The sequence below is a fragment of the Pimephales promelas genome, chromosome 1 (genome assembly GCF_988280905.1).
Source record: "Pimephales promelas chromosome 1, fPimPro1.hap1.1, whole genome shotgun sequence".
NCBI lineage: Eukaryota > Metazoa > Chordata > Actinopteri > Cypriniformes > Leuciscidae > Pimephales > Pimephales promelas.
In genome coordinates this window covers 22,708,641-22,730,464 of record NC_142769.1, presented here as the reverse complement: position 1 = coordinate 22,730,464, position 21,824 = coordinate 22,708,641, and the positions used below count along the sequence as shown (strand labels likewise).

The 21,824-nt window shown below is 38.1% G+C and overlaps 1 protein-coding gene across 6 annotated transcripts in view; it reads right to left on the bottom strand.

Annotated features, from left to right (window-relative positions):
- brsk2b (BR serine/threonine kinase 2b) overlaps positions 1-21,824 on the bottom strand; it is a 167,713-nt gene extending 145,889 nt beyond the window's left edge. For 2 of the 6 annotated variants that reach the window (XM_089129333.1, XM_089129338.1), the window contains exon 1: positions 21,540-21,824. In XM_089129333.1, the coding sequence (XP_088985459.1) occupies positions 21,540-21,630 (91 nt within the window). In that variant the 5' untranslated portion in view covers positions 21,631-21,824. The remainder of the gene's footprint in view (positions 1-21,539) is intronic. The other 4 variants (XM_089129340.1, XM_089129339.1, XM_089129341.1 and 1 more) reach the window with 3 other exon arrangements.

The window sequence follows — 21,824 nt, the reverse complement described above, 5'->3', positions numbered from 1 at the left end:
TCATCGTTAGTTAATGCATTTAATAATGTTAACTAATGAACCTTATTGTAAAGTGTTACCATATATTCGCTCTGAGCTGAAGTGAAAATAGAAATGTCATATAGCAAAGGCTTTATGTATATGAAGTATTTGATTTATTTTCTGTATTTTCACATAAAAAAAGCTCAGAGCGAATACGACTTCAAACATCTGATGCTGTTGATCTTGGCATGCAAGATACATTTGGTTTAAATTAAAATAAGAGTGTTCAAAAGACATCACTAGTCTCTTGTCATCTGGGTAGGGCTATATGATGCTTTTATCGTGTGGAGTGGTCAAAATTATATACATCTTGCACAGTGATTCTCAAACACAGCCCCCAAAAAACTATTACCTACAGATTTAAGTAGTGTACAAATTATCCTTAGTTTATAGCCTCACTTTTACTGATCCACAATTTGCCAGACTACTGTTTTGGTATTATTTCTACTTTTAACTAATGAACGTTTGAGCCAACTGTTCACTAGGTGCAGTCACATTTACTGATGTTTATCAAATTTCCATAGGACAAATTGGGTCATTTCATTAGGAATCCATGTGATCTGGAATTTTGTGTGAGAGGGAAAGATTTGCCCAGGCAGATTTCACAACTTGTTCAAGATGGTCAAGTTGATCAACAGATAGATGCTTGGTTTGAAAGTGAATTCTGTGTGAGCAGCGCTTAACATATTGCTACATATTTTTTGTCTGGAAAATTTTCACAGACATTTTACCAGAATGGGACATGAATACCTTTTATGTAGGCTATTCATTGTTGTGAATTGGTTAAATCACTAAAAAACCACTAAAGACCACTAAAAATCCTCCACGGACCATCGGCTATCCACAGTTTCAGAGCCACTGATCTACAGCAGTGAAAGTAAGATTGAAGGGCTGGAAATATGAACTGTCAAAGCAGACAAAGTAGTACAAAAGCAGCATCCCACATCTCACACAACACAGTTTCCAGTGCGTCAGCGCGTGAGCTCTGAACATCATTGGGTTTGAACAGCACTGCTATTATACTGGGAGTGATGGTACACTTTGTATAAGGGATCACGCTTCACGAACAAGCTTCCATTGTTCCTGCATAGCTGTAATCATTACACATGCGTGAAGTGTCAAGCCAACGGCAGCGTTGAGAAGCACTATGACATCATACACTGGAGATGAATGAAACACAGCTTCTGTGGTGTGCCAATAATTGCATGCCATGCTGGTACATTTCCTCATTCTGCATGTCTGCAATACCACCCCCCATCTATAATATGAACCTTAGGGATTCACAAAGGAAACCATGGTTCCTGGAGGCAAATACGAAAAAGAAAAAAAAAACATTATGACTGCACAAGCCGCAGAAGTCAGACGCTAATGCTCTTACTGTACAGCAACAGACAAAGCAACACACGGCGCAGTGTTGCTGATTCCCTGGTGAGGCAGACAGCAGCGGGTTAAGTCCATAAGCTCCAGAAAAAAAAAATCCATATTCACGGGTCTTTTGATCAAGATACTGCCTAAAATGGTCCGAAATGTACTAGTCCCTAAAGGCTGATTTTAAGCATTTAGATTTTATTTTTCCATTTTCATTTCCATTTCCATATGCCTGCCAAGCTATAAAACACTATTATTAACCTGCAGGGCACATAATCAATTCAGTGTGTCTTAATTGACTACCCAGAGCAGAGGGGCCAAAATGACTTTTTAGATGTTATTTTAGGCAGTAAATGAATTCCATTCCCATTTTTTAAGACATGTTCAATCACCGAAAGTTTCTTGCTAATGCTGTGATAGCATCCCCCATCTGAGAAAATATGCCCTGTGATCCAACGTCTTTCTCTCCAACTCAGTCTCTCATAGTCAGGGCTAAATGGCTTTGTGATAAGCCTGTTGTTGATGTTTTTCACTCTCTTGAAAATCAATGAATCCTGACAGTCTCCCTCCTTATTCCTGCCATAGCCACGCATTCACCATGAAATGGCTTTATTCTTCACAGACACTGACAGAGGCGTTAACATACGACCATGAATGATATTTGTAAAGAACGCTCATTCTTCAGCAAACTCTCACTCTGGGGCGTCCTGTTCTCTTTTTTTTCTCAGAGGCGTTGCTTCAGAGTGTTTCTTTTACATTTGCTTGGATGAGTTTTGATCTGCAAGGCAGGTGTAAAACAGAAGAAACCAGAGGCAATGATCTATCATGAGGTACCCATCAAACACGAAGACTCAAGCAGAATTATTTCGGAGAAACAAAATGTTTGGTTATTTAAAACGAAACAGTATGGTTTTGATTTGAGCCTTCCCCTTGTTTACCCTAACATCTACTATGAGTGAGAAATCAGCCAAGTTTGTTAGCTATAGCTAATAATATTAAGACGCACACGAGTATTTAATACTGTAAATATTCGATTTCGCATTTTATCAAAAATATTATAACTAAGCATGTATACGTACTGATTAAACACGCTACCTTAATTTAACAAGGATTAGCAAAACATTTAAAGCAAAGTTCATATAGGCAATGACGGGTTGGTGTTACATTCAAAGGAAAGAAAAATCACAACCCTAACTGCTAAAACCTCAAGGCCAATGCTAGCAGTTAAACATATTAGCAGCTCTGCTGCACAATAAAAGGCTGTATTCCTTCTTGGTCATACATTTACAATTCCCTTTTTTGCCAACACACCTTCTGGAAAAATAAGTAAACTTCAGCATACTTTTAAAAAGTGTACTTATTACAGAAATAATATATTTTTAAAGAATCAGTAAACTGCAAACTGAATGTACTGTTGAAACATAATGATTTACATTGTACTTTAAAAGTAAAACTTTTAATTTGACATTATTACAAAGTGCACATTTTAAGCGTACTGAAGTGTGTTAAAAACAATCACATGAGTGTTCTCTCTTTATGTTCCCATGCAGCCTTTAAAGCTGCAGTCTGTAACTTTTTTGGACGGTTAAAATTATCCAAACTACATATTTGAGAAAATACATAACCAGCTAGTGTTCAACACTCTCTGCTTGCCTTAGCTCGATTCAAAGCGGTAAGCTTGCAATAATGTTTTTAATTCCAGTGGTACTGGTGGATTTCCGCGGGAAATTCAAGCATGTCTTTGCGTCATTACGTCACATCTGTACACATAAAAAAGAGTCTTGGCAAGTTGGATATACAGTATTGCGTGTGAGGATATTGGAGGTGGAGATTTATAGCCTTTTCTCACGGCACTTGATATAATTAAATTTAGCAATTTGATGGCGGATCCAGAAAGGTTCAAACGACAATCACCAGTGACAACAGATTCACCTGCTGTAAAATGAAAAACACTTCGTTAGGACTTCGGATTGGCTATAGAAAAAAAGAGACTGCAACCAGACACATGCGACAAACAAGTAAATATATCGGAAGGACATTACATGTAGTCATGCAATGCTTGCTTACGTTGTTAACATTAACAATTTGAGAACAAAGTATCATTTGCACGGTTTTGCGTGATATGATAACTTATAAGCGATTGTCAGAATCAGAACAAAGGTGGATGTTTCTTACTAGTTCCAATGACATTTTCTGGTGAAAATTATAATGTTGGTCATACTTCCTATAAGAATAATCTGTGATTCTGAATGACAATATCCACACCAGCGCGGTGACTGACAGCTGCACACTCTCCTCAAACATTGTGTTTATCCACACAATGTGGTGTCGAGGGTGTTGAAATACAACTCGCGTAAAGTTGATAATACCGCAAATGACTGCAGTTGCAGATTTCGAACAGAGATGGCGACAAAGAGGAAAAACGACAGACTGCAGCTTTAATTTGAATTTAATTTCTTGCACACTGATAGTGGCACCCTGATGCCTGCAAATTATATAGACTATTTCCACCTGCTATTTGGATGCATTTTCGGTGATCCAATCACAAGTGCTCAGCCAAGACGTGTTACCATTACATATTGCCACTTTTGTTTGGACTTTGTTGAGGCGCTCGATTCTTTGTTGTCACATTGGACTACAACACTTTTACTTTCGTTTCAGGGCACAAATACTATTGAATGAACGAACCTGTGTTAGGCGGCTTACACAAATGAATGTAATAGAATAGTATACGATCATTTTTTTTTATATTATTGTTTGGTGTTGTGCCATCTCCCGGAAAATAGTCTGTATTATATTACACACAAGTACAGTTTTTAATGTCCTTTTTAAATTTGAAATTGTACAGTAAAAGTACACATTCAATAGAATTATGTGAACCTTTTCATCCACTAAAAGTGCTTTTTATTATTTACATATAGTAGTTAGTTACCATATTGTCTAATTACATTCAGTGTTTCAAATTTACAGGGGGAGGAAATCATCTGTTTTTTCTGTTTCTGTAGGACGTATTGTTTAAATATGCTTTGTGAAAAGTCTATAGCTCTTCTGACAAAAAGAGCAATTCAAACATACTCTACTTTGTATTTAGAGTATGTTCATAAAAACAGCTTTGTGGGAATCCACCATAAGCAAATTACAACTGACTGGCCATAATGGGAATTAAACATCAATGGTACTTCTGGCTCGCCATGTGCTTAAATTGAGGCCACTCTCGCTCCAGGGTCTGATAGTCAGAGGAGGGCCTAACTGGTCCTACAGCAGGTGGTAAAAACGCCTAATGACTAAAAACAGCAGCTTCATCATTGTCCAGATTGTGTTGATTGTTGCATATCCATGCATAAAATTTGCCCCATTTTTGCTAAATCTACTTACGCTGCATTTTTTTCACACTATTTTGGGAGGTGCAAGACGGCAGCACAAAGAAAGATGGGGGAGGGTGGCACAGCACGCCGCAATAAGAGCCTATGCTAATCGGCTTTAATCCAAGACCAAGTTTAAACGAACAATGAAAGAAGGAAGTAGAGAGAGTAAGAGAGAGTGAAAAACGCGAGCCACACCATGTCATAAGCGAAAGGGTCAAAAAGCAGAATCGTTTCTGTCACAACATCAGCTTCCTCTGTCAGTTCCTCATCACTGCAGTGACACAAATAGATGGAAAGATTCAAAAAGTTGCTTCTAAAACCGTCCGAGATGTAAGACACACAGGTTCAAGCCTCCTGACTTTTATTCCCATACTCCCCCTCCACGTTCTGTAAATGTGCGACTTGTACCTGTTAAATGATGCTTGATAATGGAGCTACTAGAAATGTGCTTCATGGGTTTTCATATTCCTCACAGGAAGCACCATGGCAAGGGGTGAATCATTGCTAAAAATACAGTCCTGCTCTTCTATGAGTCATAGAGCCCCTCCAGCAGGCATGCTCTCCAGCCAAACACAAAGGAAGCGCTGGGAGAAAGATGGAGGGAGAACGTGCAACAGACAAAGAGGGAGATGGAGAGCTGGGGGGTGGGGGTGGTTTTTACAGGAGTCTTCAGAAATCTGGGATGTCATCCAAAAAAAAAAATGACGTAATCTGTGATTGTTACCTCATTAGTCTTTGAATATTCTGGAAATATGGCCAATCATCCATCAAGCACTGGTGATGTGATGCTTGCTCATCGAGAGAGGTCAGATTCATACCGCCAGTTCAGTTTCAACACCACAGGCCATTTCTGAAATATGCATAGCATATTCATGCAAGTTGGCAAAGGGGTGTAGTGAATAATATTTCATTATGTTCTCATCACTACAGAACATTCAATATGTTATGTACTTGATTTGCTACACACGATCAGCTAAATTATGCAATAATGTCATTCACCCTATTTTTCTAATTCAATTAATGCGGCCTCATTGTCATTTCTATAATGGTCTATTTGAACAACAAAATTATTGTTATGACTATGAATGCTATTTTATTAAATTATATATATATATATATATATATATATATATATATATGATAATCAGAGAAAAATAGGGCATGTTTGTGGAGGTAGTTATATATTAGGAGTGAGAATTGCCAGAGGCTCCACAATACGATATTATCACAATACCTAAGCCACAATACAATAGTATAGCGATTATCAACATCCTGCGATAATATATTGTGATATATTGCATTTTTTTTTAGTCAAAGGTGACAGTATTCAGTTGTTTAGTAGTAATTATGTGCTGAATCATATTTATATTGCTGTTAAAGGAAAATACATAAATTTGCCATTAGCAGTGTTTTACTTGGATACTATATATGGTGCTGTGGAATTATTTTTATTGCAAAATCGTCTACACACATAAACGTAAGACGGGTGAGCTCCCAGTTAAGGATGATTTAGGCTGTTAAGGATGAGGCTGTTTTAAGAGAGAGATGCGCTGTTTGTAAAATGAAAGCAATATCTAAAATTATTATTATTTTCATAAGCACAGAGCTTATTATGCACATACTTGCAATCACAAGCTGAAATACTTGGCAGACGTGTATCCATATAATATCCCCACACAAAATATCGAGCCCGATCTCATGAATGTTCATATCTATAGCACGAATATCATTTCTCGTGCCATTTATACGCCAAAAATAGTTTTTGCCTGTATATGGTACACGTTTTTCGTGTGCATATGATACGCATTTTATGGAGTATAAACCCCCCACACCCCTCCCCCCTAAACCTACCCAAGGGGTTTTCAGTGCGTAACATTTGCACGCAAAAAAAACAAAAAAAAAAACATTTTTGGCGTAAAAATGCCACGAGAAATGACATTCGTGGAATAGATACACACTTTCATGAGACTGTGTTGAAATATTGCAACACTATCCCCCTCTCCTATCATATGTGTACATAAATTTACCTATACATGTAAAAAAGAATAGTGACCGTGCCTGTAAAGGTGAGAATACTAAGAAAGAAAGAAAGAAAGAAAGAAAGAAAGAAAGAAAGAAAGAAAGAAAGAAAGAAAGAAAGAAAGAAAGAAAGAAAGAAAGAAAGAAAGAAAGAAAGAAAGAAAGAAAGAAAGAAAGAAAGAAAGAAAGAAAGAAAGAAAGAAAGAAAGAAAGAAAGAAAGAAAGAAAGAAAGAAATGTTTGATATTTTTATAAATGGTCATCATTTTATCATGGTAAGATGAATATTACACAGACGGATCACACAAAACAAGCCTACTGCACTCCAAGGTCAGGGTGCTTCATAGCCAACACATCAAGTCTGTGCGGGGCGAATACGACCCTCACCTCATCCAGCACTCTGACTGTATCCAGCACAGAGTGACGCCCTTGAATCAGTTTGGCACTGAGCCACAGGCAAAGTGACACTGGCCAGTTTAGAAAGTCTGCCGAGTGTCTTTGAGCGCCGGCCGCAGATCAATTCAACACAGGGATGTACAATCAAATCAAGGAACATGAAAAATTAAGATAATAGTTGTGTATAGCACATGTCACAACGATGCTTCTGTCAAACGTTGTGTATTTGTGGATGTGTGCTGTGATGGTGGCGGTGGGGGTGACTGCTTTAACATGCAGACGGCCATCTGTTCCACTCAGGGCTGTGGCTGCAGCTGTGGGGGGCCTGAATAATCCCCAAACCCCCTCATCTGGTCAGCCGGCGACACAGTGGGGCAACATGACCTGCTTTCAGCCAGCTATACCCCACCAAACAAGCCTAATACCTCAACCAATTTAAATCACTGACCACGTTTTAATGCACTTCATCTTCAGAATAAGGTCCATATTTTGGTTTACATGGTTCACAGTTATTGGAATATTTCTGTATGGATGCCATGTAATCAGCATATTCTGGATAATGTGCATTATTTTCCTGACATTCTCTTGATGAAATAATGAATATGCTCACTCTTTGTATTTCAACAATAAGTAACTCACAAATTTGTATTCATGTTTCAATTCACAGAATTCCACAATTCATCTGTGTATGTGTGTTCATTTCTTTGAATGTATTTCAAATGTTATCATGTTTTTGATAACTTGATGTTTTACATTGAAAGAAGCCTCTTATGCTCACCAATAAAAAAACAGTAGAACAAGCAATATTGTGCAATATTACAATTTGAAAATAACCGTTTTATATTTATATTTTTTTATTACTAAAGTAAAGTGTTTTTAGCATCCTTACTCCAGTCTTCAATGTCACATGATTCTACAGAAATCATTCAAATGTGCTGCTTTGATGCTCAATAAATTATATAGAAACTAATAATAACTTTCAATTTAACTAATAATATTTTTTTTAAGGATTCTGTGATGAACATAAATGTCTTTACTTTCACTTTTGATTAATTTCATTTGAATATATCACAGGCTAAACCAACCAGTCACTATTAAGAACTGCACATTTTATTTGCTCTGCTTTACATGCTATTTTAACACTGCTATTCAATGACATTTCCAATATATTAAACATACAAAATCAAAAGATGCACACACATACACACGTACAGTCAAACATTGCTGTAACCATAGTGACAGGGCTGAAAGCAAAGGAAGATGCCCACATGTAATGCACTGAAATAAAGGATTTTTCTTCTTCAGCATAAAGCATCCAGCAGAAAATAATATCTTTCATAAAGCACTCTGTGGCTAATGTAGGAGAAAAATAATACTGGACTGCACAAGTGCAATATGGGTAGTATAAAACCATGCAAAAAAAAAAGCAATAATGCACTTGCATTCAAACCCAGGCCAGAGATACACACCCTTATGAAACTATACATCAGCAGCACTCACAACATACGATAAGAAACACTACGCACCAATGTGTCACATCAATTTTATAGGTTATTAATAAACAATTCAGGGTTTAATAAGTCAATTTGTCAAACGTTTAACAATAAAATAGCCCTGTAAAGACTAAAAGAGATCCATTTATCAATCACTGCTTGACTTCCAGCTCAAACGAAGAGGTACCAGATCTGCATTCAGTGTGAGAGCTAAAATCTGAGCAGAGAGCAGGCCCTGACCCCTCCTTGTGACGGTCTGCAGGGCTGTGTGATGCTGTTGCCATGCTGAACCAGGCAGCACTCGCCCAAGCCAGATGTGCTCAGCATGTGTGCCGCACCATCTCCACAGAGACACGTCTGGCAACAGTTGCTGTGCTGTAATGCAGTAACGCAGCCTCACTCCTTGAGTCTCCTCAGTCCAGAGCACAGCTAAATTAGAAGGAGCCCAGTACACACACACTGTACACACAGACAGGAATTAGCTGGCAACCAAACTGTCTCTCTCTCTCTCTCTCAATGTGCCCCTGGCAGTACCTGTCATCATTGCAGTCAAAGTGAAAATAATGTCTGTTCACCCTCTCCCCACCTCCCTAATCTGATTATGCCACTTGATCAGAAGCCTGCGCAAAGGCTAAAAGCTGCGGAGGAACACGAGCGCATACGCAGACACGCACGAGCAGTCGCGGGGCCATCTGTGTGCGTTCTGCGGGGTGTGAAGGGTCTTGACTTTGCGGAGAGATCACAACCTCAATGTCGCCCGAGGCGGTGAGCCGCTATCTCTTGTAGTTATGTTTTTAACATGTTTTGAGCAGACGCAGAATGACCAAGTTCCTTAATGCTTGTGTATGTGTATTTAACACGTGGGTGGATTTCCAATTACGCCAGGGATGGATTATTTCAGTTTCTAATAAGGGTAAATGAGACAAAAAAAAAGTCTCTGAACCGTATGCCCTGCCTGGTCTGATGTGCCAGGCAATATCAATAACAATAATTCATGTTGACACAGTTATCTAGTTAGAGAGACCTCTCATTGGCTCTGTCCGTGTCATATGGATATGAGGAGCTGGTCACATGACGACATTTACAACACAAAGCCCATTCAGGCATGGGGAAAGTCACTACAGGAGCAGGGCTACTTGAAATGGAAACGGATAAATAATTTCTTGTCAATTGCACACATTTGTGCAGGTCATTAACTTTCATTACTCAAATAAAGAAAGTCTGGTGACATGTTACATTTACAGTGTGTAACACATAACACACGTATTGTAGAGTCTGATTAATTTCAATAGTGGCAAAATGCACATAACATATAAGAAACATACAATGCGCCAAATATAGTCTGATTCCTGTAACAATCTGTTATGAGCAGTTTGTTTCAATATTTCCATATATAATTTCACATACTGGTAAGATAGAATATTACTAAAAAAAAAAAGTAAGTATTTACTACATGGTGTTTGTAGCATGAAATTGCACAGACAGAATTGCAACAGTATGAAACGTTCTTTGTTGTGTGCATCTACAAGCTTTGTGATCCCGCTCATGATTGGCTCTGGAGGCAAACAAAGCTTGCCATTAATTGAGTTTGACTGCAATGTTCAGAAGAAACCATACTGGCTGCTTCTCTTGCAGTCCTTTACTATTTTCTTCATCATATCAACATACCTCAGCACTGATCATGTGCAAAGCATGCCTATAAACCCATTTACTAGCCCCGTTCAAATTAGTAATAATGGTAGAAAATGGCTATGGTGGTGAGTGAACTCTATGTTGGATGGATCCCTGTAGAGCAACAAACCTCATGCATTCCTCATGGAGAAACGGCTGAATATTTCATTACAACTATATTAACACATACTAACGTTACATTGACAGGCAGAGAATTAATGAGGAAGTGCTACAGGCAAACTAATGAAAGCACTGAAAAATAACGTCCGTAACCTGCATTTGCTCAGAGAAACATTCAAAGAAAAGTGGGAGAGGAACGCTTATGATATAAATAACACTTCTTTCTCTCTGTCCCTCTCTCCTTGTATTGTGTTGGTGTCAAAATAAGCTGCCTTTGTTCTGATTTCCCACTGATTTCTAAATTTAATTTCTGAAAACACTTTCTCCATTTATTTAGGCAATTCTAAAACCACCTAAATAGCAATAATCTGATCATTTTTAAGGTGTAGTCTATTTAAAGGCACACTCAGTTGTTTTGGGTTTATGTTGCACTGACTGGCCAGTGCTGCAGTTGTCTTGAACTCAGTACTCATAACAGTTAGGGTTAGGGTTAGGTGTAGTTTACTGTTAAACAGATAATTCGCCCAAAAATGAAAATTCCAGAATTGTTCCAAAGTTCCAAAATCACAAAAGGAGATACTTGGAAGAATGTTGCGGTACAAACAATTAGAGCCCACTTACTTAATGGATAAAAAATATTTTTTTCAAAATGAAAAAAAGGCATACTGGTTTGAAATGACACGAGTGTGAGTAAATGATTTTAGGGTAAACTATCCCTTTAAAGCCTCGTCGACCCACCATCTACAAATTGGACTGCTTTCCTTTTATAACATCAAAATAAACATGCAAAATTATCACAGTCCCACGGTAATGTTTCTGAACACTTTAAAGGCAAGACTTTCAGGTCTTCCAGCCATTGTAGACTGAAGTACAGACCATAAAACTGTGTTCAATTCTACAGGAACCTTTGGGAATTCAAAAACTCCCATTGGAACACCAGATCCCGTCATTAGGTGTGAAATTATGAGCTAACAGATGATATCAGACAAGGTCCAAGCTCAAATTCGGCCTTGAAAGGCATTATTCAGCACACATTAAGAGATGGGGGAGATCCTCATTCACATTCTAATAACTCAGAGAAGCTGCAATCAATAGTTGGACCCTCAAGGCAAGGCCGAGGAACCATGCGGCACAGCCGTCCAGAAAACACATGTATAAAATTGCACACAGCCTCCCCCGGTTTCCATAGAAACCCTCAACTTGCCTTAGACGGGGGGGAAAAGATGTGTAGCTATTATTCTATTGCTGGGGTTGGGCTGCACAGGCAGCGATTGGTTGGAAATGAGTAGTACTGCCACACTGTTAATACTCTGTGAAATTGTACTCAAGTGATTTGCAAATAGCTAGTCTCTAAGCTGGGTGTAGATACACTCATTCCCTCAAACCCTGTTCATTTTCACCTGTAAATTCTTTCCTCTAATTTACTCTTCAAGTTAAAGAAAGATAATGCCTTTCAGTTCCGAATAAAGGGGCCACCAAGCATCAGCAACCACCTGACTAATGACACGGCTTGATCAAACCCCACCATCTGGACAGGATATTCAGCCCTTCTGGGTTCTTTACCAATCAATCATGCGTGCAAGACAACATGACACCTCATTTCATTCATACAGTACTGGCACAATGGCACAAACACCCAAAGAATATTATACATGAATAAGTTTTTATTGTAACGCTGTCTTATAATTTCTATTTTCAGTGTGCTCTGTGCTTAAATTGCCTGTTTAGCCTTCAGTCATCTGTAACTATGTGAGACTGACATGTTCATGCTTGACTATCTTTTTGCAGTAAAACAAATCAGTCAATTGTTTGTTTGTTTTTTAGTTCACCTAAAAATGAATTCTGTCATTGTTTACTCACCCTTACGTCTTTGCAAACTTGATTCACTTTCTTTCTTCTGTAAAATATGAAAGGTAAACTTCTGAAGAATATCCTGGACACTCTTTATATGCTTATACTGTATCAATGAAGACTGGGACCGTATAAAAAGGGTTCATATGACTTGTGCATTATTTCCAGGTTCTCTACAATGGTTTATGTGAGACACAGATGGAAATCAAAGCGAGATTTTGTTCGAAATCATTATTCACAAAAAGTAGAATTGTATGTTTTATAAAGAAATCATTCTTAAGAGTTGGATCTTTTTAATGAATCAGAGAGAACCAGTTCAACAAAATGTTCACAAATTCACACACTGGTTCTGGTGTTTAACTCACTGACTCAATGATCCAGTCGCAACTGTTAACAGCTCACTGGACTGGAAGATCTGTTCATCATATAAAGCTATTATATGGCTTGGTGTTCAGCACACACATTGACCACTTTTATGATACTTGTGCTTTTGCTTTTATATTTAAAGGGATAGTAAAAAATTCTGTCATCAACAGCAATCGACACACATTCATAGTGTGCTTTAATTGTGGTAAATGGAAGATCAAATGTACTTGTTTGACCCACAAAAACAAATGAGGTTTGTTCATCCAAATTGTATGTGCATTGATTAAAGTTTAGAAATAAAAGCCTAAATTAAATATGTTCATCCTACAAAGTGAGTGAGGCTTGGATTAAACTTGATTTGCATGGATTATACTTTTATGATCTCTTTATGGCATTTTAGAAACAGGGACGGAAATCATTAAGTAAATAATGACAATTTAAATTGTTGGACTAACACTTTAAACTTTCTAAATTCAAGAAAAGGTTACCCGGGATAGTAAATGATGATAGATTTGCCATTTTTAGGGTTAATTTTTCTCTTAAACACCAAGCACATAATGTGTTTATCTCTCTCCGACTTTCAAGTTCTCTACCATCTATTCCACTCAAACTCTCTCCCTCCACATTGATTTCTGTATCATTTCACCCATTCTCGCTTCCTCTCTCTCACTGTTCGTGTAGCCTACTCTCAGTGTAATTTGTGCTTGCAGTCTCTGTTTTGGCTTGAACTTGCGGATAGGCACCAAAGCACTTTACACAGGCTACAGGCTAAATGTCTATCCTTACCAAACCCAGAATTAGTCCATCTGTTGAGCAGTTGCCCACTGTTTGGACTCCTGTGTCACTGCAGATGTACTTGTAGCATTTCAAGATACTTCTTATAAAAACAACAGTGTACAAAAAGATTGCTATTTCTGTAATTATTGCTCTTGGCTGTTCATTTCTGATTAGATGGTTCTTCACATGGCAAGTCGCACATCAAGTCACATCAGCACTGTTCAAGTCAGTCCAGTGACTCCAACCTTGGAATTGCCAATACCCTCCAGCTAAAACCTCTAAATGTTGTGTAAAGAGCAGATACCAGTACCACGCATAGCATTTATGGAAAGAACTAAAAGACGGTGCTGAAAGGGATGGTGTGATGGCGATAGCGAGAGGAACATGGTAGGGACAACACCAGGAGTTAAGGGTCTCTCCTGTGCTTCTCTGATAAAAGGCTTCACAGCTGCATCAGACACTAGGGAGCAATTTTCTGCAATGGGAAAGGGGGAGGGGACAACCAAAACTACACAATGCAATGTATAGCACCACACCACAGATAATATGTGCAGCACAAATGACACTTCTGTCTGAACAAATCACCACCAAAATAGAAGGGAGACTAGTTATGAGACATTTGGAGACCAGGTACTATAAATAGTTATTAATCCCATTCAATCAAAATGGTATTACATTTATGTTGACTTTGATGTCTTCAGCTTGTGTACTCCTAAACATTGACAAACTTCTCTTTAACACATGTGCACAATTATACCGCGCACAATTAAATATTAGTCTTTCTATTCTGGTAAATAGACCAAAACTCTGATGACTCATCCTGCAACACATAGATTTTTTAGCCCAATCAAATGCTGTCTTGAATGTGAATACCCCTCCCTCTTATACCACCTGCCACAGATTATCAACTATGAAATTTAAAAGGAAATACATCAACACAGGAAGAATCAAATAGTGCTTTTCGTGCAATTTTGTTATGTTTTTAATCCCTTAATCGTATATGGGCAAGCTAAATTTACTTCACTATATTACTATTAAATCCTAATCTAGTCATGACAAACTATATCGTTGGAAAGGTCTAAGACTCCTAAATAGGTATTTTAGCGCTGTTTTTTTTTTCTTACAAATTATGAATGAACAGTAATATGAATTTATGACAAGAGTGCGCCTCAAAAAAATCAACGTCATTACAGGAGTTTCTGACCTTTGTCACAAAAAGTCGACGCACACAATTTTAATATTTGAAACTTTGGTTTTTAGTGCTAAAAGTTCATAATAAAACATAATTAGTATTTGTCAATAAAAAAAGATAAAATGGTATTTTAAAAAGTAAGGTAAGAAAAAGTAAAAAGTCATATATATAATTTTTGTATTATATATGTATAATTTTTGTATGAATTCATCCAGTGAAAACCGTTTTGAAATTGAACGTTGCGTTACCATAGAAACGGTATTTTGTATTAGGCCCCTCCCCTTTTGGGCATCATCTTTCATAATTCATTATCAAAACCTTTTCTAATCTTGACAAAACACATATTGTCAGAAAGGTCTGAGTCTCAATGTTCCATATTTAGAGAAAGAAGTTATATTTGGATGCAAATTTATTAATTTGTTATAGCAGAATGCATACAATTAAATTCAATGGAATTCAAAGGCTATTTTTGGTATAACGCCTAAACAAAATCTCATGGAAACTTCAATTTTTGTGATATCAACTTTAAATTTGGAACACAACTTGGTTAGATATAGCTTTAATTTTATAGTAATTTAATAGTAAAAAATATTTTGTAAAATATTTATTTTATATTAAAAAATTATATATTAATAAAATATATTTGATTTACTGTAAATTATAACATCCATAACTTTTTCATACTTCAATTTTTTGAAGTGCTTTCACTTCAGTAATAATCTGCTGATTGCTTTCTTTAAAACAAGACCTATATTCTTAGGTCTATATTCCAAAGCATTGTATAGTGCATACGTTTGTATAGTGCATTTCAATGTCAATTATCAAAAAGGGGGTGACAGGTAAAGGGTTAACTTAAACCCTGTAAACCCTTAACTTAAACCCCGTAAATACTTGTTAACCTATGAGGTATTTGTTAAAATTGTGTGACTTTTTGCTTTGAATGTGCTTCCCATACAACATTCCATATGTTATTTTTATCCTATTGTTAACTATATTTATGTGCTTGGTCGGTATCGTTGTGAGTTAGTTCTGTGGGCTGTAAAGACCTTTGAAATAACTGAAATCATTTGGCGAAGTGATACGGAACATATGCAACATGCGGTTCCTGGAACTACTTTACCCATACGTTTCCCTGAAAATAATTGCACACCTTAGAACATTAGTCAACACATCAGATTTAAGCATTCAACAGCCCATAGTATAAAATATAATAATCAACATCAACACTTTTAGTGCACTGATTTTGACGCTTCACACAATGAAAAAAATGTTTGGCACAAAACACCGGCACGGAAAGCATGGATCTCTTTAAAATGTTCCTTAGGCTCAAGAGAGAGGATTCATTGCAAGGAAAGTTAATGATGAGTGACAAGAATGAGCAATAAACCACAACTAAATATAAATATATTTAGATAATTGCTAGTCAACAAGGAACAGAATGTTGGCAGTTCATTCCAGCCTTAAATGAGAAATACTCTAATCTCATGTATAAGAGCCCATCAGTGGAATCAGCTCTGCTCTACCAATCATTCCAGCGTACATTCCTTCAACAGTTTTCTGTAGGATTAATTTCTTGCGTATGACGTAAAGGCTTCGTATTCCTCTATAGATTCTTACAGTGTTAATAGCAGAGACTGAATGTAATCTACATAAATCAAGGGTGGGAAAGAAGGGCTTCGAGGACTGTTGCTGTCTGCCTCTGATCTCTGGAAAGATGGAAAGCATGGCCATTGTAAGAAAAGGCTTGTGGGAAGGGGGCGCAGCCATGACAACCAACCACTGCTATCTGGAACTTAGTAAACGAGAGCCAACTGAAGGCTGGAATATGTCTGGGAGACTGCAACCCCCTCAGACAGAAACACACAGACAAATTGTTCACTAAGTCAGCCCAGCAAGACAGTCAACAGCTGACATTTTAAACAGGCTTTCAGGCTAAAAACAAAACATTCTTTGTAGTGATGAAGAGTGATTTGATCTCCCTCCCGCCTAACTATATTATCTTACCTACTATCAAGGAAACTAACTGGATAATACGGTTCCATTTTTTATATTACAAGCCATTATATGTAAAGTGATATTACCAAAAATTATTACGCACCTTCTCATTGTTCCACACCTGTACATATGTCTAAAAAAAAAAGATATTTTGAAAAAAATTCTCAGTATTGTTTTGTTTTTTTACATTGAAGTCAGTGGGGACCAATGGTGTTTTGGAGCCCACTGAATGATCATTGAATAAACATTCATCAATATCATCTTCTATTTTGTTCTGAATAATAAAGAAGATCATGCAAGTTTGAAATGACATAAGGGTGAGTAAATGATAACAGATTATTGATTTAAATATTTCAAAACAATATGCCAATTCTAAATCCCATTATATATGACCAAGGCTTAAATTGAAGCAAAAGGTGCTGTTATGGGCACTGACTTCACCTTAACTCATAAACACATAACTTGGGGTCTTTTTCGACACGGGATGTCATTCACTACCCAGCCGTGATTGGCAAAACATTCAACCATTTAAGGGTAAAAGTGTCATTGAATAGGCCTAGTGCTAATACTGTCTTTCTAAAATACATTCTGGCAAAGAGAAGCAATGGCATCCCTTACACGAAAGCACTACCTTGGATTGAAATCAACCCTTCGTGCACTGCAGCAAAATGACCATACTTTATGCGGTTTGGCCCGCAGCACTTCATATCCGCCTTGCACCAGTTACAGACACTCACTGGCCCTGAGGTAGTGTGTATATATAGCTTGATTATCTCCATGTCCATGCTGGAAAAGCAGTGGAAGCCTGGGGCTCTGCATGGAGCCTGCCCGTACACGCCGTCTAACCCTGACCCAGCAAGAGGGCACTGTTTCTGCCCGTGACAGTGTTCGTGATTCAAGTACTTCGCCGCTTCATTAACGGGCTTCCTTTGGGACACCCTGACAGAGTGAAGGAAGGAGAAGAGGAGGGAATAAGTAGAGTAGAGGGGATTCAAACAGAACGAATTAGCAGAAAAAAATACACTGCAACTGCCTGAGTCTCACAAAGCAGAGTAAAAATATACTGTGGCACAATATATAGCGATGCAAAATATAGTGGATAGCAACAATGTACTATTTATAATTCACCCAAAATGAATGTTTAGACAGATTGGATTTAGTATCAAAATATGGTAAAACCATTAGGTTACACATTTGAGGTTCCATGTTAATACATTAGAAATAAAATGCATCATTTTGTAAAATACAATATTTCAAACATTTTAAATGTACGTAGTCAGGGACAGAGAGCAAGCATGCGCGTCGCTAACATAATTCTGTATTTTTAGCTAAGCAGAATCATGAATATTTCTATTCTGGTGTCACCATTGCCCTTGGCATGGGAGAGAAAGGACCAAGTCGAAGCCAAGTGCATTCCAAATGTAATATCCAATGCATTCTCATCCCAAGGCGTCATCTAACTGACAATTTTCAACATCCGACGCTTTAGGCACCCTTTACCATCAGTTAGATGACGCTATCCTAGGGCGTCATCTAACTGACGCTTTACCTTTAGCGTCAGTTAGATGACGCGGGTAGGTTTAGGTCTGGGGGGAAAGCATCATCTAACTGACGCTAAAGGGTGCCTAAAGCGTCAGTTAGATGACGCATGGTCAAAAGCATCAGTTAGATGACACCTTGGGATGAGAACGGGCTGTAATATCAAAGGTAGCAATGAACAGTAATTTTGTTTATCATCTCATAGAAATAATAATAAAAAACTACCATTTTAACTCTTAGTTTAAAGTATCAAGAAAGTATTGTACTGTGAGATCAGTAATCAAACCAAATCGTGACATGAACAACCCTAGTAGGTATTGTCACATTATTGTTTTGTTTTTGTTTTTTTGGTAACCACTACCGGGTTCCAATCCGTCTTAGCCGGTGATCTCCTTAAATCTTCCTCTGCCTACTTTCAACTGACTGGAGCAGTGAGGACGCTATGTGTGATGGCTGAAGCATCACAAAGAAACAGAGAAGGCAAAAATACAGGCACGTACATCCGTTTTGATTTGGGGAGGTGAAGGAGGGGGGTAAATTAAACTAGAGCGTCCTTTTTACTGTTTCCCATGGGGGTCCTGCTTTAGCTCTGAGAACTCTCTCTCTCTCTCCCTCATCCCCAAACCCACCCCCTTCCCATCTATCCCTACCCCTCCCCCAAACTCCTCTTTCTATGTGTGAGCCTCTCTCATGACATATGGGCTCTCCTCTGCAGCGGCAGCACTGAGAAGCGGCGTTCATTGTGCAGCATTCTCTCAGCAGCCATGCCAACGGCAGCAGAACAAGCAGGAATACCCTCCGCTCTTCTCTAACCACAGGCTAAACAAGGATTTATTTTAAGAAACGGAGCCAATAGTTTAATTGCCGACAAAACGTCCTATTCTTAAATGAACAGTGTGAGGCATCTCTCTATATTAAACAACAAGCAATACATGTATTTACAGTAATTACTCCTTATAGACATGTTGCTAGCACTGGTTGCATTTTGCAACTATTGTTTGGTTAAATGAGAAATGTGACTATAATTCTGCTGATGCCTTGTTAAAGAGATAGTTCACCCAAAAAAACAAACAAAAAATAAATAAATTGGCCTGCCCTAACTTTCTGTTTTAATGGGAAATGTTGCCACAGGAAATAAACTGCACTTATCAAGCCATTTAATGGGGTATTAAATGGATTGTTCACTCAAAAATTAGTCCTAATTTACTCACTCTCATCGTCTCGTTCCACATCTCTATGGCTTTTCTTCCTTTGCAGAACACAAAATATATTTTGATGAACTTGGTAACCCAACTGTTTTGATGACCATTGACTACATGAGAAAGTGTACAGACACATTTCTGAAAATGTGATGTTCAGCATGAGAAAGAAAAGTATAGAGATATGAATGACATGGGGCTGAGTAAATGACAGGATTTTCCTTTTTTGTGTGAACTGTCCCTTTAATACACCATTAAATGGTTTGATGAGTGCAGTTTATTTTCCAGTGACAACATTTTCCTATTTAAATGGTTTGTCTGTTTATTTTTGAATAGCAATTAGCTTTTAGTTCATATAACAGCTTTGGACTACGATCTGTTAATTGCTGTTGCTAGGCAGACATAGGTGATCATTTAGATTCTCAAAGAGACAAAAAATTTGACACGTCCACAAGTGCAAGATGAGTCATCAATGTTTTTCCCATTTTCCCAGTTGCATCCAAATATCAGTCAAGACTAGAGTATATGAAGAACGTAGCCCTCAACAGTTGATGACGTGTGTTGTTTAACTATGCCTTTATATGAATACATTCCTAGATATTTTATACTACACCCACCATGTTGGCACTGTCCTTGGCTTGGACCTGTGTTTTATTCGACTTACAGCAACCACAAAAATATTTTACTTGTTGGGTGTTATGTACAATTTAACCACAAGTAACAACTTCCCTGTATCTATTATCACTCACTTATATTGTACTTGAAAAGATCCACATGCCTCAAAGTTATCATAATTTTGAAATCTGACAACTCAACTACCTCAGACATAGCAAAGTGTCAGCACGAACTGCACACTTTAAAATCTCAGTGGATACACATCACCCATGTATAATATGCCTATTGTTTCATAAATAATGTTCAGACATCATACTCATTATATTGGGTGTAATGCTTTGATTTTTGCATATAGTATATTTGGACACAGAAAGAACCTGCAAATTTTAGATGTGTACATTTCTTGTAAGTGAAATTTATCATAAAATGTGAACATGCTTCAAAGCTAATAGACTTAAGGCCGCAACAATGCAATTATGATTCCAAGAGATCTTTAATAATAATAAAAGCCAAGTGCTACATCAAGCTGTCAAATCATCAAAATGCCATGTTAGATTACAGCATTACTGTTCATCTCTTAACAGGAAACATGATTGAAAACATAAACACCATCATCAACTCTGTTCTCCATGTTCCTCAAAATACAGTCAATCTGATACTCTTAACAGTTGCAGTTCATGTGTTGCATGACACCTGCAGGCCCCTGACTTGGATACGTCTGTCCAGGGATATCGACTCAATAACTGTTCTCCACCAAAGCCACACCAGAAGAAGCCACTGGCCACAGAACATTGAGCACACACAAAAATGCCGCCAGATCAATAATTTGTCCTCCTCACTCCCATGTCATGCAGCCATTCTCAGCTATGAGCCGACATGAACATAATGATAACTTTTCAGCCATTCAATGCGTGGTCATTTAAACCTAGGCTATATGATTATTGATTAGCACAACAGCTCAAATCAGCAAGCAGGCTTTCAGTGGCCTGTAGCAGAACTAAAGCAAGACCAGATTCCCTTATAGCCCATGTCAAACTACAGCACTATTTCAGCACTGCAGAGGAAATTAGGTTGAACACATGGTGCACTACGGATGCACCAAAACTGTCCCATCAGCAGCAGCATATGAGGGCCACCTGTACCCTAGTGTCAAACATTCAATGCTAGCTCTTGTACGAGGCGAATGGATTCGGCAGTGGGACTTGCAAGTGCAACCACATCCCGTTGCCTGACAAATCGGGATTAACGGCATTAGAAGCAAAGCGAGACGCGCAAAGCCAGACTGTCATTTGCGAAGACCAAGTTCCTTTTCTTGGAAGATAATGCGAGCATTTTCCAACTTGTTCCACCCACACACACAACATTTTGCAACTAATAAGATCACACCAGCTGGTCAGAAAAGTAGGCAAAGGTCCTTAATCTGTGGAAAACCTCTATAGGCTACACAATGACATGTCAAACAAACACACAGGCGCATCATATTTAGTCATCGCGCGAACGTTTTGAGCAGCGCGTGTCATCATCCCAGATCTCAAGCACACAAAAGGACAAACCTGTCTGTCCTTTGCCAAGCGTCTTTTCCAGGCGATACGGTCCCACGTAATTCGCATGTTGGGAGCTGTTGTCTTTTCCCGTAGATGACATTTTGCTTTACACGGACGAAGTTGCGATGCCGACAAATTGCTGCTGTTCGGCAATGAAGTATTTCTTCAGTACCGCAGTTATTTCCCCGCCCAGCTCTTGCTCCAGACGCTGCTTGAGGATCGGTGTTGCTGCTGCTCTCCTCCGCGTCCCCCTCTTTCTCTCTCTCTGCTGCCGAGCGCTCGGATAATCTCACA